We start from the raw sequence: 24,878 nt of genomic DNA, 5'->3' as shown, positions 1-24,878 counted from the left end.
GAGCTGGCAGTCAGCACAGAGCCCGACGCGGGGCTCGAACCCACGAACCGCGAGATCGTGACCTAAGCGAAAGTCGGACGCTTAACCGACTAAGCCACCCAGGCGCCCCATTTTTTAAATTTATTTTTAAAGTTTATTTTGAGACAGAGAGAGTATGTCTGCTCGAGAGGGGGAGGTACAGAAAGGAGGGAGGGAGAGAATCCCAAGAAGGCTGCGTGCTGTCAGTGCAGAGCCTCACGTGGGGCTTGATCCCACAAACATGAGATCACAACCTGAGCTGATATCCAGAGTCAGATCCTTAACCAGCTGAGCCACCCAGATGCCCTTCTCCCCCTTATAAGTTTTGGCTTACTTTTTTCTTTTTCTTTTTCTTTTTTTTTTTTTTTAACATTTTTAAAAGTGTTACTTACTTACTTATTTATTTATTTATATATACAAATAGTTTATTGTCAAATTGGTTTCCATATAACACCCAGTGCTCATCCCCACAAGTGTCCTCCTCCATGCCCATCCCTCCCCTCCCCTCACATCCATCAGTCCTCAGTTTGTTTCTCAGCATTCAAGAGTCTCTCATGGTTTGCCTCTCTCCCTTTCCCCCACCATTTCCCCCCTTCTTCTCCCCCATGGTCCTCCGTTAAGTTCCTCCTAATCCTCCTATACGTGCAAACATATGATATTTGTCCTTCTCTGCCTGACTTATTTCGCTCAGCATAACACCCTCAAGGTCCATCCATGTTGCTACACATGGCCAGATTTCATTCTTTCTCATTGCCATGTAGTATTCCATGGTATAGATAAACCACATCTTCTTGATCCATTCGTCCGCTGATGGACACTTAGGCTCTTTCCATGTTTTAGCTATTGTTGAGAGTGCTGCTATGAACATTGGGGTACATGTGCTCCTATGCATCAGCATTTCTGTATCCCTTGGGTAAATTCCTAGCAGTGCTATTGCTGGGTCATAGGGGAGTTCTATTGTTAGTTTCCTGAGGAACCTCCACACTGTTTTCCAGAGGGGCTGTACCAGTTTACATTCCCACCAACAGTGTAGGAGGGTGCCCGTTTCTCCACATCCTCGCCAGCATCTAGAGTTCTCTGATTTGCCCATTTTAAGTTTTGGCTTACTTTTAAAACTACTTCTGTAAGAGTAAAAATACCTTGTATTTAAGTCCTCTTTAAATAATTTATGAGCGGGGTGCTTGGGTGGGTCATTGGGTTTAGCATCCTGCTTCAGCTCAGGTCAATGATCTTGCGGTTCGTGAGTTTGAGTCCTGTATTTGGCTCTCTGCTATCAGCACAGAGCCTGCTTCAGATCTCTGTCTTCCTCTCTCTCTGCCCCTCTCCACGCACGCTGTGTCTCTCACAGATAAACATTAAAAAAATACTGTATGAATATAAAATAATATGCTTGTCAGGGAAATTAAGAAAAATTTGTAGTTTCATTTCAATTAGAGGTAAATCCATTAATGTATTTGTTGTTAGACTTGTGGTTATACATGTGTACATACGTGCACAAATGTCTATCCTTCTGTGAATGCAATTTTTTGTTGTCTTTTCCCACTTAAGTGATATTAAATTAGTAATTTCCCTGCCAAAAAATAATCTTTTAAAAAATGACTTAATGCCCAGATTTAATATGCCATTCTGTGACTTTGTCATATTAATCTTATATTGTTGGACAGTTAATACATTTATAGTATTTTGATGCCACAACAAGCATCATTGTACAAATTCATTTTTAAATGTCTAGTTCTTTGTACGTGTAAATTGAGCCTCCCACTCTTTCTCTGTAGCAGTCCGGAGCAACACCGGCCAGAAGACCCAGCCTGATGTCATGTCACAGAACGCTAGAAAGCTGATTCAGAAAAATCTTGCCACATCAGCAGATACTCCACCAAGCACCATTCCAGGAACTGGCAAGAGTGTTGCTTGTAGTCCTAAGAAGGCTGTCAGAGACCCTAAAACTGGGAAAGGTAATTGAGTAAGGATAAGGATGCCTTAGATATTTATACAGAGTTGTGGTTTGACTTACATGTTTCCATTGCTTTGTAGCTGTGCAGGAGAGAAACTCCTATGCAGTGAGTGTGTGGAAGAGAGTGAAAGCCAAGCTAGAGGGCCGAGACGTTGATCCAAATAGGAGGATGTCAGTTGCTGAACAGGTGACCTTTAAAAAAAATTTTTTTTAATTCTTTTTATTTTTTAAAGTTTTATTTAAGTAATTGCTATACCCCATATCAGGCTCGAACTTGTGACCTCAAGATCAGAAATCACATACTTTTCTGACTGAGCCATCCAGGTACACCCAGGTGACCATTTTTTTTAACTTAATCTACACACGTTCATGCTGCTGAAACAGTACAGGTTAAAAGATTAACTCACCCATATTCATTTTATCAAGAAATGAGCAACTGAAATTTATTTTTGGGCTTCAGAAGATTCTGAGTAACGTAACTCTGGAGTTGTCAAATATTCACCATTTTATTCTGAATACCCTATTAGCATATTCTTTTCTCCCCACCCCCTCTGTTAGCAAAAATTTATAGTGTGACTTGACCCGCTCTCCTCCTTCAGAACACAGTTAATTTGCATTTTAAGGAGGACTCTCTGAAGACTCCCAGTGACATCAGGGTGAAGTTTTTGGGTGCAGGAATAGTGTCTATAAAGTGTTCAGGGGTGTCAGTTTGTCTGAAGTCATTACTCTGAAATTTTCTCATTAGTGTTACTAAAATTATATATATAAATTTGAGAATGAATTTCCCTCTACCTGTTTATTTTGAAAAATTACTTTTTTAATGTTGATTTATTTTTGAGAGAGACAGAATGCAAGTGCGGGGGGGGGCCAGAGAGAGAGGGAGACATAGAATCTGAAGCAGTCTCCAGGCTCTGAGCTGACAGCACAGAGCCCAGTGTGGGGCTCGAACTCCAGAACTGTGAGATCATGACCTGAGCCGAAGTTGGATGCCTACTCAACCGAGCTGCCCAGGTGCCCCCATATATTGAAGTATTTAGGCATAAAATGTTACTATGTATTATTACAAAATGAATAAATACTTTAATAAAGGTCTCTTAGACAGAAAATTATTAACAACTTAGGAAACTCACCATTGATGTTAACGTTGGTTGTTACCTAACATTAAGTCCATATTCGGATTTCTCCAGTTATCCCCACATAGCCTTTATTGCTTAGCCCTTCTCTCTTTAACTCCCTGCTCTGCCCCCAGCAAGATCTTATCAAGGCTCATCTTGTATTTCATATACTTTCTCTGTTTTTTTGTTGTCTTCAATGTCCAGAACAGTTCCTGATCATTTTTTTTCTTTTATGACATTGACCTTTTTGATGCATCCAGACTAGTCATTTGTAGAATGTGCCTCACTTTGTATTTGTCCAATATTTTCCTTGTAATTAGATACAGAATCAACATTTTTGGCAGGAATGCTATGTCAATGATGTGTCGTTCTCAGAATTTTGCATTAAGGGATACCTTAATATAAGATATCAGTTTACCATTTTCTGTGTTACTAAGGTCATTTGGTCAAGGGTAGTGTTTTCCTGAATTCTCCTTTACAAATGTACCTTTTCTTCTCTGGGTTAAAAAATTGGGACTATGAATAGCCTGTTTTCTAATGTTTTGACATCCACAATTCAGTTTAAACATCCGCACTAAAGGTCTTTTTTTTTTTTTTCTTTTAAATGCTGTTACATTGTTGTATAAAAACTAAACTCTTCTTGGTCAAGAGTTACTTCTTTAGAAATTACCAAGTTTGTTAAAAAAAAAAAAATCCACAGATAAGGGGCACCTGGGTGGCTCACTTGGTTAAGTGTCTGATTCTTGATTTTGGCTTAGGTCATGATCTCACCTTTCATGAATTTGAGCCCCGTGTAGGACTGCACTGACAGTGTGGAGCCTGTTTGGGATTCATTCCATCTTTCTGTCTCTGTCTCTTCCCTCCCCCTCCTCCCCTGCTCATGCACATGCTCACTCTTTGAAAATAAACTTAAAAACAAAAACAAAAAAACCCACAGATGATGTTGAGTCAGGGGTATCTTTTGCTTCAGAAGCTTTCTGGTAGGTTAATAGCTTGTGTACTTCGTGACTGCCTATCCTGGCTCTCTGTCCATTTGTTTGAAGGATATTTGACTATTGTGCTTTTTATTCTGATAGTTGTTACATTCTATATGAAAGAGAGTCAGGGGACATTCTATATGAAAGAGTCAGAGGGTCACAGGAGTGGGATGGGGTAGAGACCTCTGCACACAGCATTTGCTGTAAGTACTCATTAAGTGGCCATATGTTGAACGTCTAATATATAGTTGGATTCTCCGGAGTCTCTGGACACAGAAATAATTCTGTCTCTTACTCTAAAAGAAAATTTAGCTGAGTCAGAATCAAGATATTTGTTGAGCACACAGCTGTATTTCCGAATGTGCCAGGCGCTCTCTTAGACACTGCCTCAGTCCTTACCTATGACTTCACGTGTTTAACTCCAGGAGCACCTGTGGGTCAGTGGGGGCTGTCTTTATCTAAGGATTGACAAGGCTCAAAGGGATTGTGACTTTCCCAAGGCACACATTTTGTAAGCTCTGGGATTATGAGGGAAGCTCAGGTTACTTACCCTTGCCACCATAGCAACTACATGTCCTATGGGTAATTAATTTGGGTGATTAGAAACTTACTCTTAAACAATTCATAGAACTCATATGTGGCCTTTAAAGTTTTAAATGGTTTAAAATATTATCCTGCCTGCTTTTACAGGTTGACTATGTCATTAAGGAAGCAACTAATCTAGATAACTTGGCTCAGCTGTATGAAGGTTGGACAGCTTGGGTATGAGTGGGAAGACAGTAGATGAGTCTGGTTAAGCGAGGTCAGACATCCACCAGAATCAACTCAGCCTCAGGCATCCAAAGCCACACCACAGTCGGTGGTGATGCAACTGGGGGCTTACTCTGAGGAAACCTAGGAAATCTCGGTGCGCTAGGAAGTGAATCCTGCAGGACAGCTGCACTCAGGGATACGCCCAACACCATGGCCTGCAACCCCAGGGTCAAGGGTGAAAGAAAGAAAGCTCACCGCCTGAACATGGAGATTGTCTTTCTGCCACAGAACAGCTGCAAACGTGTCAGGAGGTTAGCTGCGGAAAGAAATCGGGATGCCGCGGAGCACAGAGTGATTTGGAACTCCATTCCACCTGACCCTGTGTGTACAATCCAGGAAAAAACAAACCCCGCTCAGAAACAGAGAAAACTGGGGCCGCGAAGAGATCACAGCCAAGGAAGATTTGATGCATTCAGATTCTCGTGTAACACTTGTTGCTTGGCAACAGTACTGGTTGGGTTGACCAGTAGGCACAAAAGGCTACGCGATAAGAATTTCAGAAATGGACTGGAAATGGAGAGCTATGTGACAGATACACTACATTGGAAGAACTTACTTCTGAAATGAAGGGAAAAGAAAAAAAAAAACTACCCATCCTCCTCCTCCCCAGTCCCACACCATCTACCCATTCCCCTTTTACCTGATCTAGTAGATTAGCCATCTTTCAAATTTACTTTTATTTCAATCCTTATATTTCATATACTTCCGTCTCGATGCTGTTACCAGCATATTTGGAGTGATAAACAGAAATGTCTCCAAAACCATTGATAACATGGAAAATTCAAGGATTGTTTAAAGGTGTGATGATCACATACAAAATGTAATCCTGGTTATTTAAGTCATTTCTGTGATTCTATCATGTACAGTTTCCAGAATTGTCACTGTGCATTCAAAAGTAATGAATCTAACAGACATTTGATTTAATGTACACTCCCCTTTGCTTATAGTGTGCATATTTGGGAGGTCATTCAAATTTTCCCTCTTCTGCAATTGCTGTAGTTTCTTTCATAGAAAGTAGCTAATCCAGTGTAATCTTTTACCTTTTTAAAAACCAGGATAGAGTACCTATTAGAGTTTTACATTGTTGATGACAGATAAACAATAAAGTGATGTTCTGGTGGAGGTAGAGTGAAATGCTTTTTAATTCAGTTTTCTCCTTTGATACTTTTAATTTACGAAGTGTAAATTAAAAGTGCTTTAGTTTATCTGGCATTTTAGGACATGCATATGAAACATCATCAAAAGTGAGAACCACCACCATCGTTTATTAAGTTCAGTTATTAATCTGTGAAATCCTTTACTTTTTGCACAATTTTAATAGTTTGCTGTGAATTCACGATCAAGGTTTTCTTAAATTTAGTATTGCATTTCAGTACTGTAAGCTGAATTGTTGATCTGCAAAAAAAAAAAAAAAAAGACTAGACTAGGATTCTTAAAATCACGTATTAACACAAAGCAGAACACAAAATCTTGATTGTTTGAGTTCATTTTTCCTGTATTTTAGAGATTAGGACTGTGATCATTTCTGGTTGCCAGTCTTCACAGACAAACTTGAAGGGTATTAAGGAAAAATTCCACATAGCTCTGGCCTTGTCTGTATTCTGATTGCCACATTAATCTGTAATCCTCATGTACCCGAGAGAGAATGCATCTCAGTATCAGTGCTTTTTTAATACTTTTGCAAGCAAGGTGGTATTTTCAAATACACATGTGTCTAACAGCAAGTTAAGGAACCTAGTGCATCAAATTTTATTTTCTTCAGTCATTTGGACCTTATTTTCACAATCAAAACAACCTATCTGGAATAATGATGCCATATTGTGTTTTGCACGCTGCTTTATTTCCTCGAGGCTCTGTGGGAGCTACCACATCCATCACCTGATTACCTCTGCTCTCTCGAAAGTAGTCTTTTCAGCAACATTCTTTATTGTCACAAGGAAAAACTTTTTTCACAGTGATAAAACAAAGTCACAGTAGTTTGTCCCTACAGGTAGTATTCAGAAATTGCTTTTTCTTAGGTAAGGAAGGTAAAAGAAATAGGTGAATTTTACAGGCTTCAGAGGTACCTGGCACCTTATCCAAGCAAAAAACAAAACAGCTTTATAGCAGAAACATGTGCCTCTGGTAAATTATCCATTGCTTTTATTTTAAAATGGTCCCTCTGAGAATAGTGTGGCATATACATGTTTGGTTGTGGGCAGATGTGAATGACTGCTGACGTCAAAGGTTGCTCTTACTGCACTCTGCACAGTAAGACCCTGGTCTGTACAGTTTGCCTTTGTCTGGGAAGGCATCCCGTAAGTAGCCGCGGCTGTTTGAACTGTTGCAAGCAAACTCAGCAGATGTAATCAGTGTTGAAAGGCCCTAGCGTTAGAGCAGACTGAGAAGACAGGGCTATATTGGGAGGATTCGTTTGAATAAAGTTGAGAGTGCTATATAGTTAGGAAGTCCTACATTTCTGATGATATGTAATACCTGTGGAAAACCAGGGATCTGCTCCTCTCTTTTCCCTTCTCTCTCTCTTTCTAAGATTCAGGGGGTATACAATAACCTACAACCTCTTTTTCCATTCAAAGCACCCTTGGAAATTGAAGTTTATCTTAAGTGTTTTGTTGTCTTTGATTTTCTAAAATTGCTTGAATTTTAGTTGATATCTCTACAGAGCTGTGGAGGCCTAGTGGTTTATGGAGCTGTGTGTATTTCTCTTTTAGTCTTTCTTTGGTGTGTCTTGCAGGGTCTCATTCTTTCTGGCCATGAGTTCTTAACATAGTTAGCTACATGATTATTAAGATTCTTTTGTGTCTGGCACTTGTGGTGAGTTGTTTTTCAGATATGTGAGATTTCTGTGTGTGAACTGATAATCAAGCTCTTGATCTGCTTCCCTAAATTGTTTTCTTTAGAGCCCCAACCCCAAGTTCAGGGTGAGGGTTTGTAATACAAAGAAAAACTTCCGTAACTTCTGCCCTTAACACTTGCCACTATGACCTAAGCTTAGTATGTAGTTTTTCTTAATACTGTCCATGTTTGGTGTTATCTGCATTGTTTTTTTAATTGTGGTTGTTCTGATGTGTGAAATTTAAGGAAAGAGCCATTAAAAAATGCCGAGCAGGGCAATGCAAGTACAGCCAAAAATAATAGAGTTGATGTGCAATCTTAGGTTCTTTTAAACCTGGGGTATTATAGGCAGTACTTTAAATTGAAAAGTCTTCCTGGCCTATTATCCTCCACATATTTGTAATTATTCTGGGGGCTTACTTGTTTTGGCAGTACTAAAATCAAAGGGGCTGGTTCTTCTTTTCTCCTGATTCTTTTCATATGAAAGGAAGCACCTACAATTAGCCTGTTAATCCTATTCATATACATCAAAAATCATCGAACGCTTTACTCTTAGCACACGTACCTTTGTTTTACATAAGAGTAGATGAATGTGAAAGACAGTGACCTTCCACACTCTATCTTCTTGGGCTTGTAAAATAGAAGTCATTTAAAGCTAGGACTTTTCCCCCCTTAAATTAAGGAGGTAGACCATAGTAATGTAAGGGTCACTTGAGGTAGATTTTGTTTGCAATGTATGGGTTGTATTAGAAACATTCCTCCTATGGGGAAAAACGAGCTTAGGAATACAAATTTTTCCAAAAATTGCAGAAGGGGAAATCCGCTGTATTATGAACCCCTAAGGATTTGTTGCACTTTTCCTGCTTCTTAGGCCTCACAATATCACCAACCCTTATTTACGAAAGGGCAAATGGACTCCCGATTGCGAAGCTTTACAGGTTCAAGGGTTAGTTGTACAACACGAACCGCTTAGAGTCCCTTGCTTTCAATGGCAATTTGGGCTTATTGGGGAAAAGCTGTTGTGCTAATGTAAACATGTCATACAATTAGTTTGATTTTTGAAGATGGTAAACTTAAGGAATTGCATGTTCTTCTGAAATGCAGGCTTGTAGAATGTTTTTCTTTCAAAACAGGCTGATTTTTTTTTCTTTTTCCTGACAGTCCAAGTTTCAGCTCCTGTTTAAAGTTCTTGTATCAGTTATTTTTCTGGTTTAAATTTCTCTTATATTTCCACCTGTAATGTCAGTGGTAACATCATACTTCATTAATTTACTTTACCCTTATAAGAGTAAATTGAGTTTAAATGAATCTTCCTTGTCCTAGTAACATTGTATAAATAAAGTGGCTTCTCTGTACAAAAGGTTGTAATGCCTCCTGATGGATATAATTTTGTGATTGTATTTAAGATTAAAAGTTGAATAAATCACACCAGCTTCCTGAAAATGTTCATAATGCATCTTTTGGAAAACAAAAATACATGCCTACTTTGTGCATATTTGCATTAACACAGCAAAGATTGTATGAAATACCTGTTTTTCAGAAAATAAAGTCTTGAAAGACATAGCATTTAAGCTCTGAATTTATTGGTTAAAGTAGGTTCCAGAACGCTTACTTTTGGAATATGCTTAGAGGTTTTGTTTTTGTTTTTTTAAGATTTTATTTTTAAGTAATTTCTACATCCAGTGTGAGGCTTGAACCCTGAGGTCAAAGTAATTTTTTTGAATTGTCAAAGTACTGTAGTATTTTTGAGCAGCAGTTAAAATTTTACTTCTCTGGTAAGTTCTAGTATTAAGGCATTATTTAATAAGCTGAAGTTTGTCAGTATTTAGAAACAAAACTATAGCACATTATTAATAATGTATATTCCCTGGGGTATGAAAGCTCTGAAGGAAAACAGAATGAAAATGTCTGGCCTGTTTCAGTATATGGAAGTCAGATTGTATTTTGTTGTTGCCAGTTCATTTTAAGAGGATTTATGTTAACTGTCATCATTGGGCACCTTTCAAAAGATCACATCCTGTTTTTGTAGTGTAAGAGCAGAGCTCAAAAGAAAGCACTTGAAAGTAGGTTTTTTTGTTTTGTTTTTTAATAATTAGGCTAACTGGAAGTATACAGAAGGGTCTTATAGCAGGGCTCCTGGGCTGTGAAGTTGCATGTAGGTCCGGGGCCTCATTACTTGAGTAACAAAAGTAATTGGGGGCTTGCGCAACCTGTGTTGTTTGAATTTTTTTCACCTACCTGAATTTCACAAGCTGGTGTTGAAGTCTTAAGTTGTACATAGGGAACTTGGGTGAACCAGAAGTATTTTGTAGCAGAGGCTGATTTCCCAGAGTAGAAATGTCATTTTTAAAGCATAATAATTCTGTGGCTTCTCCTTTGGAAGTGGATGTTACTGCGTCTCTGTCAAGATTTTGCACTCAATGCTAAATGTATTCACTAATTATGTGGCTGCTGATGGGGACCTTTTAATTTTCTTTTGAAGAGGGAGGCAAGGGCCTGCTCCTCAAACTTCATAGTTTAAAATCTTCCCAAATGGGATCTCTATATATCACCTGGCTTCACCTTACCCACACAACCTATCCCCACTCCAACATTCCCCAAAGTGGCACTTTTATTTAAGAGTCCCCCCCTTCCTTTGCAAAGGGTTACTTCCTCCTTCCCCTGCAAGTGTTTATACCTCATCCAGATGCTTCGCAGGTCTCCTGCCCCAAAGATTCGTGGTGATGCACACCCGTCCATGAAATTCACAATGCTCCTGTCCCCACTGGCTTGTTCTCTTCACATTTCTTTAAGCCTTCCCTGAACCTGGTGGTTATTTAATACTTTTAAATTTAAATTCGTAGTATAATATAGATGATTATAAAAGGATATAAGTTAAAAATCTTACGAGGTTTCCTAAAACCTATCTGACCAGGTTAAAATCTGGCGTAGTTTTTTTCCTACTGATTAATAAAACTCCGAGCACAATGCATTTTGCAATCCTGAAAAGAGGTGGAAGTTATTCGTCTAGTAAGTAGTATATCTAGTAGTTCATCTAATTCCTAAATTGCTTATGAATTCCACAGCTTCGGAGAGAGGGTTTAACATCTTAGCATGACTTGATGGAGAAGGAACTCCTAGTTTCCTAAGTAACTGAAACGCCTTGCGCCACAAAGGATTTTCCTTAAGACCCATTAAGCCAACTTACTAAATTGGTGCATTTTTCACAAGTTTGAGAGCTAAACCCATAATCTTCCCCCCCCCCGCCTCCCCCGCGTCCTTCATCAAGCTAAGGCCTTACTCTTAAAGGATGGGAAACTGCTGCAAATTTACATAAACCGCTCTTTTCACTTGTGCTCAAAGTCTCCCGGGTCTGCACGAGTCTCCGAGACTCGGGGGCCTGGGTAGCGCGGCCGGAACAGGGATTAGAAGACAGAGCTACGCAGGGTCCCTTAATCACAGCGAGGTCCCATCTCCGCCCTCCGCCTGATAATGCGTGTCCAACTTCTTTAAGGACTAAATTCCAGCAAGGCTGCTTAGCTGCTTTGAACTCCAGTAGAAAGGAGTCCAAGTGAGACGAAGACAAACACAGCAGCTGCATCCGCGTACACACCAGGCTGCGGGCTGCGGCAGTTCAACCGCTACCCAAAGGCCTGGGCGTGGCGTCATGCGGCTTCCGGGCGCTGGTTGGTCACTCCTTGTCCCCGCCCCCCGCCGACCCTGCACCGCCTCGATGTCCTTTGACCTCGATTTCAAGCCATGCGCTGGGCAGCGGTTGGTCGGGCTCCCCTTAAACTTGAGTTCAAGCCACCCAATGAGGAGCGGGCTTCGCGGGGGCTGTCGGGAAAGGCGGCTGGCCTATATAAACGGCCTGCGCGGCGGACCCTCGCGCCTGGGTTGCGGTGTAGAGCTCTGTGGGAAGCGTGTTTGGAGAGCGCCCTGTGCTAAAGCGGAGTCTCAGGGACGATGGCGGAGGGAGATAATCGCAGCACCAACCTGCTGGTGAGTCGCGGGGGAGCCGAGCAGGGCCCCCGGACTTCGGTGGGCTTAGCCGGGCGGCGCTGCGGCCTCGTTCCTATCACCGGCAGCGGGCCCCGCCCTCCTCTCCCAGTTCCCCAGGCGCAGACGCCGCCGCCTGCCCCTTGGGCCTCTTGGGGTAGCTCCAGCGTGGCGGTCACTAGATGTGTCGACCCTTAACACCCCCTGGGGAAGGTACGCGGCTGGGTGAAGAGGGCGTGTGATGAGGCACCGCGAATAGGGGGTGAATAGGAAGTGAGAGTAGCGGGGCTGAGATCAGCCTGGGGTGCAGCCCGGGGCAAAGGGCCGCGAATGGCCTGTCGAGCGCTTTTGAGTCCTCGGCCCCCAGTCGTATCCGGGTTTTGTTCTTTTTTTCCTCCCAATACTTGGGCAAGGGTGGAGGGTCAAAGGGTTGCTGGCGAGAATTTACTAGAGCTGGCACAGCTTAAAGCGCAAGGAGGCTGTGAGCTCCTCGCGGGCAACTGTGACGAGGGGTCCAGCACGATGGACAGTGGGAGGACTTGGCTTTCGTCTGGAGTTTCGGGGGAGTGGGGGTGTGTGCCACAGGAAGACCTTAGAATAAGCAGGAGTCCGAAGCAACTGCAGTGGCGTTATCACAGGCGAACACATTCAACCTCACTACAAGTTTCACGGCATGATCTGGCAAAAAACGGGAGAAATCCTTGCCTTGTCTCCCATTGCTTTCCCCCAAGGAAAGGCAGGCCACACACAACCATAGAGGATAGAGGAACCGGAGAATTTAGTCTTTGACGGTTGCTTTCCCCAGAGCCCAGTTCTAACGCATTAAATGACTTTGCAGGGCAGTTTTGATTGTGCAAGGTTTTCATTTGCATTGGTTTTTAGAAATGCATGACCTACTCCTTTAAATACACATGCTTCTCAATAGTTGGCATAGTTAGCCCCAGCCAGGTTCCATTTAAGAGGATTGACTGAAGCACAAAGAAATTGCCCACATTCACACAGCTTATTGAAAGGACAGGACCTGCCTGGCCTGGAGCTTAACTGTTCTTTCCAGCAGAGCAGCGTAACTTAAAGGAGAACAAGGCCTTTGGCTTTGGCTTTCCTAAATTCAGAGCTCTTAACCTCTCTGTATCCGATAGTCACAATACCATCCTTTCAGCTTGTTGGGAGGATTAATTAAGGCATAAGCATATAAAATACTTGGAGTTCCTGGCACATAGCAGTCTCCTGTTTAACTATGTTGAGCGTGATAATATAAAGTCAGAAATGTTAAAGCCTCCTAAGTGACGGTGTGACACAGATAGCATCTTTATTAAGATTAGGCTGCATTTGTGTATTTCCCTGTGATAACATTTATAAGGAAATGTGGGTTTCTTGTTTCAATCATTTTTCCTGTACTACAATCAGTTTAAGGGCTTTTTACCACATTAGTTCATCCTAGAAGTCTACTTCGCAGAGAAATTTGAAGTCTGCAGATGTCCTGGTAAGTGTAAGAAGCACTCTCCGTATTGAGATATATTGAGCTTAAGATGCCTCCTGTAATTTGGTGAAAGTAGTTTTACTGAATTGTGCAAATGATGCCAGCATCAAAATGATTCCATTACACAAAGCTATTTTAAAAATTGAATGCTGTTCAGGGAGAGGCTTTCCTAATGGATTTAGAAGTAGGGGGTATAAATCAATGAAATGGCAAAACAGATCTATTCTAACCACCTGAAAAATGAGCAAACTTAATGTGATCTAATTTTATATTTTGGGCGCTGCCACCTAGTACATGACTTTGAGGAAGCTAGTTAACCCGTTCTGACCCCGCTTTCTTTTATTGGTAAATGGGTCTAATTATCCCCAGCTTGAGGGGCTTTATAGGGATTATGTTACATTATTTGTGAAAAGAGTAGCCCAGTGCTTGGACTTGGAAGTTGACTGTTGAATGATAGGTGGTTTTGGGGGTTTTGTTTTGTTTTTTCCTCTTAAATTCTGTCTTTGGTACGAAAATGGCAGTGTTTTAGAAACTGATTCAAGATAGTGATTTGGTTAAGAGCTGTTTTACATTCTTGGTGCCTTAAAACAGTTTACCTTCCTAGGAAGCACAGAAAAGTCGAGAGTAGCAAAATGATCACTCTCCGTGTTGATCTCCTGTAGGCCGTGGAGACTGCAAGTCTGGAAGAGCAGCTTCAAGGATGGGGAGAAGTGATGCTGATGGCTGATAAAGTCCTCAGATGGGAAAGAGCCTGGTTTCCCCCTGCCATCATGGGTGTGGTTTCGTTGGTGTTTCTGTAAGTGCTCTTAAATTACTGTGGATTGTACTTGTTAGTAATAAGGGCTCAGGTAATACCCAGCCTCCACTTTTGGAAGTCGTAAGTCTTTTGTACAGTGTAATCTGTAAAGAATGCCTTTTCTTACAGCAGTCCTCCTCGTTTTCAGAATTCATAGTACTTCTGTAAACTTGGTAACCTAATGCAGTTGGAAAAAATCAGTGGTGCTCACCCTTTAGGATCCTTTATGCTCCTGAAAGATATTGAGGATCCCAAGGAGCTTTTGTTTCTTGATATTCACATGAACCATTGCAGCTATGATGTCACTGTATTCTGCAGCTTCCTGGAAAACCACTTGTGAGAAACTTAGAAGGAAAAGGGTAGATAACATCTTTGAGATCCAAAGAATTAAGTGAATAAATAAATGTCTTCAGCTAGGAATAATAATGGCTGCATTTTCTAACCTTCATTATTATTATTTTTAAACAGGACTATCTACTATCTAGATCCATCTGTTCTATCTGGTGTTTCCTGTTTTGTTATGTTTTTGTGCTTGGCTGACTACCTTGTTCCCATTCTGGCTCCCAGAATTTTTGGCTCCAATAAATGGTAGGTGGCGTAATGACTTGGCAGTCTGATTTCTGTGAAGTTACTGAACCTGGTGGCTGTTAGTACTACGCACAGAGAATTGTCTAACCATCAGATACCTGGAGGTTAGGATTGTTGCTTTTACTGAAGAATTTCTTAGCTGAATCAGAAATGAATTTTGAGTATTTATAGTTCCATAGTTCCTTTATGGTCTAGCATTTATTTTGGCTTTTCTTTATAGACCTTTTTATTAAAGTGATATTTTTTGAGGTAGTGATAAAATCAAATACTGCAGAACTCATAATGAACTTTCTGTAGAAATTGTATGTTTACATTTCATATTCATTTTCTTTGATATTTAAGGTGGTATATTTTGCAAGCTATTTTTGAAAGAATATGGAAACAGCAACCCAGATTTTTGTCCATTCAACTATTTATTGAATGTCTACTGTTACTTTAGGCACTGTTCTATGTGCTAAGAAATATTTTGACTTTTAAGACTGATCTTGTGTTTAAGGTTGATACTGAGGCAGTGTAGGGGTAGTTAGTTAAATGCATAGCAAGTGCTTCAGAACAGATTCATTCCAATAATCTAACTTCTCTCTGATCCAAATAACAAACAAACTAGATGGAGTAGATTTTTTTTGTCCTTGTTGCTATTCTTCCTTGCTTGTTTATTTTAATTTGATTAGAAGTCTACATGTGCCTTGAGTTTTTTTGTTCAATTATAATAACAGATTAAAATAACAAATCATAAAATAATTCTGTAAAAATAGGAATTTTAAATTAATATGCCTTATGGAACTTTAAGAATAAATTAGGATATTTTAGGGCAAGTGTGCTTAAGTTATGGGATTCGTAAACATGTTTATTTAAAGATGTTTCCCCTGTAGCAGAATGGATTCCTGGTAGAAAATGTCCTTTGAGTTGTTTTTCACATGTAGCAATGAATAGCCGCTGTTTTTTGGGCAAGTTTGTAACCATAATGAATATAACAATTTAACAAAGGACATCAACCTCTGACCTTGACTTTATTAGTCAGATGACATTCTAATCTACTAGTTCAGAACTCTAGGAGAAAATTTTTCAGAAATAAAGACAGTTTCATGGTAATCAGTATGTGGCTCAGTCCACAGCAGTTTTATTTTTTGATCTTAATGGGGAAGGAAGAACACTTTCATAGCCACAATTCAGCTTTGCATGTAAGGTCTAGTTGTTGACAAGAAGTCTCAGGGCTGATCAGGAGCCCTTGTGCTGTATCTGTCACTGCAGTTTTACAGGGACAAGAGCTAGAGGAGACAAAGGTACATAGCTGCCCGGGGAAGGGTCTCCTTCACGACAGCAGCCATCACATCTATCACATCTTTATAGCAAAGACAGTATGAAGGCAGACTTTTTTTTTTTTTCCAGAATCCAAAAAACAAATAAAAAAGGGCTTTCTTGGAAGGTCTTTTTGTATTTATACTGCTATTTTATTTATTTTTTCCCTTACTGGGAGTAAATTTATACCTAATTTGGATTTGAGCTGTTTGTTGCTGCCTTGGCATCAAGTGTATGAAGCCCAGCTGAGGGTATTATGCATGGAATGTAGTCGTTATCTTACAGAGTGCTCAGATAGCTGTCGGGTAGAAACTTACCGTCCTCCTCAAAATAGTGAGATCCCTGATGGTCTACAACCAAGGATTCATTAGAATCTGAAAAATAATAGAGGGATAGAGAAATTAGTTTATACTGATTTCAGCATGGCCCAGAGTAGCCTTGAGTCTTTTGTTACTATAATTAGCCAAATGTGGCTTTAGAACCAGGGATTACCATGGCTTTGTGCATACACGCGTCTTTACGTAAAAACTCATTCCTGTGCCAGACAGGGGTCTTACTAGTACAGAAACCTTTTCACGTTCATAAGAGAACGGTCAGTTGCTTTTTTATTTAGATTTTCTTTAGGACATAGCTTTTTACATTTGAGAGGATGGTATATTTCTGTTTATACTATAAAGATTTGCTTATAGTGAAGGGGAAAATTTTTTTTTGTAGGACCACTGAGCAACAGCAAAGATTCCATGAAATTTGTAGCAATCTAGTAAAAACTCGACGCAGAGCTGTGAGCTGGTGGAAACGCCTCTTTACGCTAAAGGAAGAAAAGCCTAAAATGGTACTTTTTTTTCTTTTTGACTTAAGTAGAGTGAAATTTTAAGACTGAGTCCATTTTTACTCACTGTAGCCTAATGATGGCCTTTGTGTTTTAATAGTTGTAGTTTGATATTTTTTATTCATTGGTTTGACTCCTCCAAGTACATTTGTAAATGTTTATCTGTATGAATTAGATTGAATTTTTGGAAGTTAAAATTATATTTTGCATTTAATTTTGTATTCTAGTAGAGGAAAATTTTTCTGTTATACTTACTGAAGTAAAAGACAAGCGTTTATTCTCATCTCAGCTTCATATGAGGTTACTATGAATTATACTAATTGTAAAAGTATAAGTGATTTTAAACTAATTGATATATAGAATTACAGTAATTCTAGGAGGGAATGTGTGTAAATTCTATAAAGTAGATCTAGTGAAATTTTCTATGGGTTTTATAATATATAAAACAATGCATAAGCTATATATAAAATACATGGATAAGTCTTTTAAGAAAAGTTGTAATAAATACTGGATGATTTTCTAAACTTGGAAACAGCGTCCTACAGTAAAGCTTCTGAGTGTGTTTCTAGGGGTTGATCACTTCTTGTTGTTTTCTTCGTTAGTACTTCATGACCATGATCGTTTCCCTTGCTGCGGTTGCTTGGGTGGGACAGCAAGTCCACAACCTGCTGCTCACCTACCTGATAGGTAAGTCTGTGAGGAGGGACTGTAGGCATATTCTGGCCGCAGAAGTCTGCGTGAACTTTGTAAACTAGTATCTCTGTGCTGTGCTTGTCAAGTTGAAGGTACAGACGGAGGAGCTGCCAGTCTAGAAAGAGAACTAAAACCCCACGGCCTTACTTTCTGGGAGTTTGTGGTCTTAGAGTAAGTTAAGACAGAACACAGTAACCAAGGTAGAAAGTGGTGTCGAAGAGGTAAAAATAAGCAGTGTGTGTTATCTGAGGTTGGGGGGTGTGACAGCAGAAGTTTCAGGAGATAAATACCAATGAAAGTAATGGAGTGTCTAAGAGTTCGGGAAGCTAACTTCTGTAAAATGTAATCATCTGTAGGAAGTTAATTAATGCCTCCTTAATTTTGTTTGTTTATTTTTAAGTGACTTTCTTACTGTTGCTTCCTGGATTNAAGCCTGTCTTGCTGTCTGTATTTTTTTGTGTATATGTGTTCTACCAATTAACTACTTTTGCAGTTTTAATCTTGTATTATTTCTTCTACTTGGTTTTGTGTAAAAGGGGAAAAATAAAAAAAGCTGGAATCACTCCTTGTGTCTTACTTTCTTTATACCTCAGCCATTAAGGTGTTTACAGGATGTGTGAATCCACTTAATGAACTACCCTGGGTGATCATTACATGCCTACAAGGTACTCTTGAAGAACAAAGTGTAAACTAATTGACTGAGCAAACGTGAGGCACCGTGCTAGATGGAAAAGGAGATCAATGCAAAGCCATGGCCAAGGATGAAGTATGAGAGGGCCATGCTGGAAGAACAGGCAGGGAACTGTGCTGGGCGGAGAGAACGCGCCTGCTCTGGTTACTTCTGCTGCAGGCCCCGGCTCAGAGTTCGTGCAGGACATTCTTGCTTTTGCTGGATGACTTCTGTCGGCACTTTGAACTCTAATCATAAAAAATTTTAGGGGTGCCTGGGTGGCTCAGTCAGTTAAGCATCTGACTCTTAATGTTGGCTGAGGTCATGAGATCGAGCCCTATTCCATGCAGTTTGTGAAGCCTGCTTAGGATTTGCTCTCTTTTGGGGCACCTGGGTGGCTCAGCTGGTTGAGCGTCTCACTTCAGCTCAGGTCATGATCTCGTGGTTTGTGGGTTCGAGCCCCGCATCGGGCTCTGTGCTGCCAGCTCAGAGCCTGGAGCCTGTTTCAGAGTCTGTGACTCCCTCTCTCTCTGACCCTCCCCTGCTCACACTGTCTCTCTCATAGAAATAAAACATTTAAGATAAAAAAAAATAGGATTTGCTCTTTCCTGCCTCTGCCCCTCCCCCACGCCTAATTTTTTGCTGTCTCTCCCAAAAAAATATATAAAGTTTTTTTAATTGAGGGGTACCTGTCTGGTTCGGTCAATAGAGCATGCAACTCTTGATCTTGGAGTTATGAATTGGATGTTTCATCAGTGGGCCTCACTGTACTTAGTGGGTCTTGGTAACACATTCAATATCAAATTCTGAGCCCTGTAACCATTGCCACCCACTGCCACCAAAAGGTTTGGTGATACCCAGAAGAGGGAAATCTTAACTCAGCCTTGTAGGTCTCCCCATGGTCACCTGAGTTTTGAAATGCTGGTGTTCTTCTTCCAGCTGTGCTTCATTCTCTGGCCAGTCCCATCTGGTTGGCTTCCTAGGCCAGGTGGCTACCCCCGTGCCAGCTCTGGCCACAGCAAAAGTCCTTTTTTGACACCTGCCTTGGCACCGTCTCCAGTTGAGTTCCCATCATCGTAGAGTTCACAGCACACTGAGAGGAGGCTATCTGGAGTTGTGTGAAGAAGAGTGCAGAGGGGGGCGCCTGGCCTGCTCAGCTGGTAAGCATGTGACTTGATCTCAGTGTTNAACAAAAAAAAAAAAAAAAAAAAAAAAAAAGGCACTCTAAGTGCCCTGTCTGCAAAAACCAAAGTTAAAAAAAAGTGGGGGGAGGGATTTCTGAGTTTTTAAGAGAGTCGATTTTTAACAGCATTTTATCTTCCACATGTTAACATTTTTTTAAAGGTTTATTTAGTTTTGAAAGAGACCAAGCACGAGCAGGGGAGGTGCAGAGAGAAGGACACAGAATCTAAAGCAGGCTCCAGGCTCTGAGCTGTCAGCACAAAGCCCGATGCAGGGCTCGAACCCATGAACTGAGATCATGGCCTGAGCCAAAGTCAGACACTAAACTGACTAAGCCACCCAGGCACCTCCACATGTTAACATTTTAACATCTCAGATCACAGCCCTATTTGAAGACCTCGGCAACCAGGTTCTGCTGGAGAACAAGAAGCCAGAGACACCCTAAGAATGTCCTGAAGGAAAGGGACGGAGGAGCAGGGAACTAAAGGCAGTTCCATTCCCAGGCTGGAAAGCCGCCGGGACTGCTCGTTCTCTCCAGAAGGGTATCATACAGACGGCAGGCCAGGGATAAGAATGTGTTGTCTGGGACCAGAGGTACTCAGGACCCAGTATGGAATACACTGCAGATGTATGACCTGCCAAGATGCCAAATACTATGTTGTATGTGCTTGCTGTTACCAGACAAGTAGCAAAATAGGCTTGAGCCCGGAGAAGGGTGCTTCAGCTCCTGGAGAGTGGAAGCCCCCTGCTTCTTAATTCTCTCATCACCGCACCTTTGGGACCCATCTCTCTCTCAGGTTCCAGTTTGCCTACGGCGTATGTTACAAGCTGGTGAGGCAATTTACACATGGTCCTCTGTTCTGCTGCCATTCCTCCACCTCAGTTTCAGCCCAGCCATTCTGAGGTTTCTGTCTTTATATGATTCCATTACTTCCTAGTTCTTAGAGCTGTTTTAAGCCTAAAATATCTACTGCCCCACACACCTTCATGTTTTGGGATCAGGTAGACCTAGATTCAAACCACATCAAGTAATTTAGTAGCTTAGCCAAGTAACCACTTTTTTGCTTTGACATTTATTTATTGGTTTGTTTATTTGAGCGTGCAAGCAGGGGGCGTGGCAAGCAGGCTCCACCCTCAGCGGGGAGCCCAACACAGGGCTCAATCCCACAACCTTGGGACCATGACCTGACCCAAATCAAGAGTTATACACTCAACCCAGACACCCAGAAGCCCCTGCTTTGACTCTTTAAGTCAATTTCAGACAAGAGGGTAAAAGTACAGATCTCATAGTGTCATTTACACAACTGCATTCGTTTTGACGATTCCATGAGTTAATCTACTGGAAGCACACAGTGGCCGTCACGAATTGGTAGTGTTGGTACCCTTCATGACACAGGTCAAATGGCACCTCTGTGAAATCTTCAGCAACTTCCCAGGCCCCTCTGCATTCCCACAGCACTGCATATCGGCCTCCATTACAGCACATTGCCTGGTATTGTACTTACTCAGAGGTTTGTTTTCCCTGCTGGGATCTGAACCTCTTAAGGTCAGAAACATATTTTTGTCTTCTCTCCATCTGATACAAGTCCTGGCACATGGAAGGCATTCAATAAATGTCTGCTGAATGAATGAGTGAAGAGTATAAAGAGATAGTGGTGGTCCTATTTTTCTGTTTATGGGAAAGTTCTTGAAGGAAAATGGGTTTCTTCATACTGTTGCTAAAGCCTCAATTAAGGTGAACTCCACACCTTCTGTAGACAAAACAGGTTAGTGTACAGAGAACCAGTTCATCAAAGTAATTTTCATTAAGGGGATCCAGGGTGGTCTAGTCGGTTAAGTGTCTGACTCTTGATTCCAGCTCAGGTCATGATCTCACGGTTCATGGGTTTGGGCCCCCATCAGGGTGATCTCTGCCTGGGACTGACACTCTCCCTCTCTCTGCTTCTCCCACACTCTTGAGAGCTCTCTCTCTCAAAATAAATAAACTAAAATAAACAGAACCAAAAAAAAAAAAAAAAAAAAAACCCAGCTAATGATCCTTTTGTAACGTAAATGATAACCAGAGAATTCTATATCCTGGAGATGTGCAAACTGAGAGGTTTGTTTTCCTCAAGGTTTACTTAGGTCATCTCTACAGCCTGCATGGGGCTAAAACTCACAACCCCGGGATCAAGAATCACATACTCTACCAGCTGAGCCAGCCAGGCGCCCCTCAAGGTTCACTTAGGATTTGAGAAGTGGGGGCACCTGGGTGGCTTAGTCGGTTAAGCGTCTGACTTCGGCTCAGGTCATGATCTCACAGTTCATGGGTTCGAGCCTCACGTCGGGCTCTGTGCTGACAGCTAGCTCAGAGCCTGGAGCCTGCTTCACATTCTTTGTCTCCCTCTCTCTCTGACCCTCCCCTGCTCACGCTGCCTCTCTCTCTCAGAAATAAATAAAACATTAAAGAAAATTTAAAAAAAAAAAGGATTTGAGAAGCGGTAGGAGTCAGTGGGCTGAGAGGCTAATGTTGATTGAGCACTCATTCTGTCAGGTTTTGTGTTAATTTATTCTTTTTTTTTCTTACTGTAGTATAGTTAATATACAATGTTATGTTTGAGGTGTACAACATAGTGAATTGAAGATCCTGTACATTAGGCAATGCTCACTATAGTAAGTATAGTTATCATCTGTCACCACATGACATTATTATAATGTGTTAATCTCTTTTATATGGATTATTTCATCTACCCTCACAGCAACTTCAAGTGATTGGGAGCATCATTCCCATTTTACAGATGGAGAAACTGATTTATTCACCAAATATGTATCAAGAGCCTACTGTGTACCAGATAATTTTTCTAGAAGCTGTGAGTACAGCAGTGAACAAAACTGACCAAATACCTCCTTGCTTGGAACTTAATGGAGACAGATGAATACACTTCTAGTATTTCAGGGGGTAAGTGCTACGGAGAAAAATTTAAGCCAGGCAATGGAGTTAGGAGGAACAGGGAGAAAGCTCCACGTCTGTGTGTGTGTGACTGAATAGTCTGGGAAAGCCAGGGAGCCAGCTTCCTGGCAAACTGGAAAAATGTTCAAGTTAGAGGGAACAGCAAATGCAAAGGCCCTGAGGTGGAGTATGCTTGGAGTGTTTGAAGAAAAGCGAGCTAGGCAAGAATGGTGGAGAATGAGGTGGTCCTCCAGTGCTAGGAGGCAGGTGTGGACATCACAGAGGGCCCTGTAAGCTTTTGTAAGGAATCTGCATTTTGCTGAGGGTGATGGGAGCTAGTGTGTAATCTGATTTAGGTTTTTAAAAGGTCATTTTGGCTACCTGTGGGAAAAACAGGGGTGAGTAAAAGGGAGGTCAAGGGTGAAAGCAGTGAGGTAAGGAGACTATTGCAAATATGTGGGATGTTAGGTAACTAAGTAGCCTCAGCTCCCTTGGCTTCAGAGGGCTGAGCCAGAATTCACTCCCTTCCAGGGTACCAGATCCCGATTTCAAGCAAGAGCTAAGACTCCCTGTTGTTTCCATCGTCAAAATACACTTAGTGGGGCACCTGGGTGGCTCAGTCAGTTAAGCAACTAGGTTCCGCCAAGGTCATGATCTTGACGTTTCTGAGTTCAAGCCGAGCTTTGGGCTCTGTGCTGACAGCTCAGAGCCTGGAGGCTACTTCAGATTCTGTGTCTTCCTCTCTCTCTGCCCCTCCCTCAATCATTCTGTTTCTCTCTCTCAAAAATATTTAAAAAAAAACAATACATTGAGCATTTACTACACGTCAGATATTGTGTAAGCCCTTTGCCCCATTGTCTCATCTGACCCTTGCCAATAAGTTTTAAGAGTTAAATATTATTATCCCCCCCAACTTATTTAAGGAAGGTTTAAAGAAAAAGATTGATCAAAATTAGTTCTTGTCCAGATGCAGAACTGTAGATAAATGCCACTGGCACAGAATCCTGAGTTTTTTTTTTTTTAAACGTTTGTGGCTTTTTTCCAAACAGTGTATTCCAGAAGTTTTAGAAACAAACGTTTGGGGGCACCTGGGTGGCTCAGTCGGTTAAGTGTCAGACTTCGGCTCAGGTCATGATCTCATGGTTCATGGGTTTGAGCCCCACGTCAGGCTCTGTGCTGACAGCTCAGAGCCTGGAGCCTGCTTCAGATTCTGGGTCTCCCTCTCTCTCTGACCTTCCCCTGCTCATGCGCTCTCTCTCTCTGTCTCTCTCAGAAATAAAACATTAAAAAAAAATTACAAAAAAAAAACAAAAACAAAAAACGTTTGGAGTTCCAGTAAATAATTTCTAGGAATTAGGGAGTACCGACTTAAAGATATTATTTTTCACTTCTTTGAAAAAATAATCTACACACAGGTTTGAAAAAAACAAACCACAATTGTATATGGAGACAAGCAAGTCTTCCATTCCAGTTCCTTAGGCCCTCGTCAGAGGCAATTATCGATTTGCGTGGGTCCTTTCAGAAACATTGTAAATATGCAAATATAAAAGTATATTCTATATGGTGAACAGTTATTACAACAGAAATTAGCAAACATCTCAGTCTTTTTCAGTTTTTCATTTTTACAGAGTAAGTGCTAGACACGAGCTCGAACCTTTTCCCCACCTCCCTGGACTCACCTGAAAACGCCGATTCTATCGATTCTCTGCTTCCCACCCCTGAAGAGGCTCCGCCCCTTCACCCGCCTTCTTCCACTAAGCAATAAGGTTTTGTTTTTTGGCCCTCCTTTAAAAGTCTCGCGATAGGCCGCCGGCTTCCCATAACTCCGTGCGCTCACCCCTCCCGTCCTCTTTCCGCCATTTTTCCCTGCCGGTGAGTACTACTCTCTGAAAGATCCAACAGCATCCGTTGGCTATCCGCGCCATCCTGCAGTCTGAGTCTCAACTTCGGTGCTCTCTGATGGTGCCAGGGTCTCTTGGGTTGAGGAAGTTGCCCTTGCGAGGGTTTGGGCAGGAGTAGAGTCATGCCCGTCCGCCCCACGCTCTGCAGTTTGGGGAGCCCGGTTTGTGAAGCGCAGGCCGCAGCGCTGGCGGGAACGGAGCTATCGGCCGCTCGGAGAGGCGGTAGACCGGGAGTGGCCGGCGGTCCGGACCTCTCCTTAGTGGCTGAGGTAGCGCCGGGGCTCCGGGCGGCAGGAAACCTCGGGGACGGTGGCCGACGGGGGCCGTGCTGGCTTCCCATCCCTGGTGCCGCGCTGTAAGCTTAGGAGGCTTGAGGCTACACAGAAGGGAAAAACTGCGTTCTACCTGGGATGGCAGTTTCCTGGGAGCTAGCCTTGATCTTCGGGGCTCCGGGATTTCTCTTGACTCTTTGTGGAACTTGAGGAAGCAGGTTGGATCCCTGCGGTTGGAGCCTGAAGCAGGCTTTGGGTTCCATCCTCAGTTTCCACAACGTTACTAGAGTAGGTTGCAGTTCGTGCCCATTCGGATAGAGTCGTGTTAGGTGCACGTGAAATGATCTACTTGCCACTGTGGTACGGTTGTCGTCGGGGCACAACTTTGGGTGGCACACGCACCGACATCTTTAGTTCATGAGTGTTAGTGAAAGTTAAGTAGTATCTTCTGGATATTAGGACAAGGCCGACAACGAATTAGTTGGCTACGGGGCAGTGTTAATAGTACAAGTGCTGCTTGATTTCATAAGTTTGGGAAACACGTCTGGT

The 24,878-nt window shown here is 41.8% G+C and overlaps 3 protein-coding genes across 7 annotated transcripts in view; all 3 read left to right on the top strand.

Annotated features, from left to right (window-relative positions):
• Positions 1 to 9,278, top strand: part of SMG1 (SMG1 nonsense mediated mRNA decay associated PI3K related kinase) — a 72,098-nt gene extending 62,820 nt beyond the window's left edge. Inside the window, exons 61-64 of the mRNA XM_077773199.1 lie at positions 1,438 to 1,454; positions 1,773 to 1,973; positions 2,053 to 2,159; positions 4,755 to 9,278. Coding sequence (XP_077629325.1) covers positions 1,438 to 1,454; positions 1,773 to 1,973; positions 2,053 to 2,159; positions 4,755 to 4,832 — 403 coding nt within the window. The 3' untranslated portion in view covers positions 4,833 to 9,278. The remainder of the gene's footprint in view (positions 1 to 1,437; positions 1,455 to 1,772; positions 1,974 to 2,052; positions 2,160 to 4,754) is intronic.
• A 2,307-nt stretch (positions 9,279 to 11,585) lies between these two features.
• Positions 11,586 to 24,175, top strand: ARL6IP1 (ARL6 interacting reticulophagy regulator 1). The gene is made up of 7 exons (XM_077773198.1): positions 11,586 to 11,693; positions 13,833 to 13,966; positions 14,435 to 14,554; positions 16,568 to 16,685; positions 17,285 to 17,369; positions 17,776 to 17,822; positions 24,050 to 24,175. Exons 1-7 carry the CDS (start codon positions 11,658 to 11,660, stop codon positions 24,173 to 24,175), a joined length of 666 nt encoding a protein of 221 aa, XP_077629324.1. The 5' UTR covers positions 11,586 to 11,657.
• RPS15A (ribosomal protein S15a) overlaps positions 23,944 to 24,878 on the top strand; it is a 159,507-nt gene continuing 158,572 nt past the window's right edge. For 2 of the 5 annotated variants that reach the window (XM_077773236.1, XM_077773238.1), the window contains exon 1: positions 23,944 to 24,028. The gene's annotated coding sequence lies outside the window, so the exon portion shown is untranslated. Of the gene's footprint in view, positions 24,029 to 24,054; positions 24,327 to 24,878 lie in introns of those variants that run through there. The other 3 variants (XM_077773239.1, XM_077773240.1, XM_077773237.1) reach the window with 3 other exon arrangements.

The sequence above is a fragment of the Crocuta crocuta genome, unplaced genomic scaffold (assembly GCF_008692635.1).
Source record: "Crocuta crocuta isolate KB4526 unplaced genomic scaffold, BGI_CrCroc_1.0 scaffold16, whole genome shotgun sequence".
In the NCBI taxonomy this organism is placed as follows: domain Eukaryota; kingdom Metazoa; phylum Chordata; class Mammalia; order Carnivora; family Hyaenidae; genus Crocuta; species Crocuta crocuta.
Note: the sequence above shows the minus strand (reverse complement) of the source record. Positions and strands in the feature narration are given on the sequence as shown.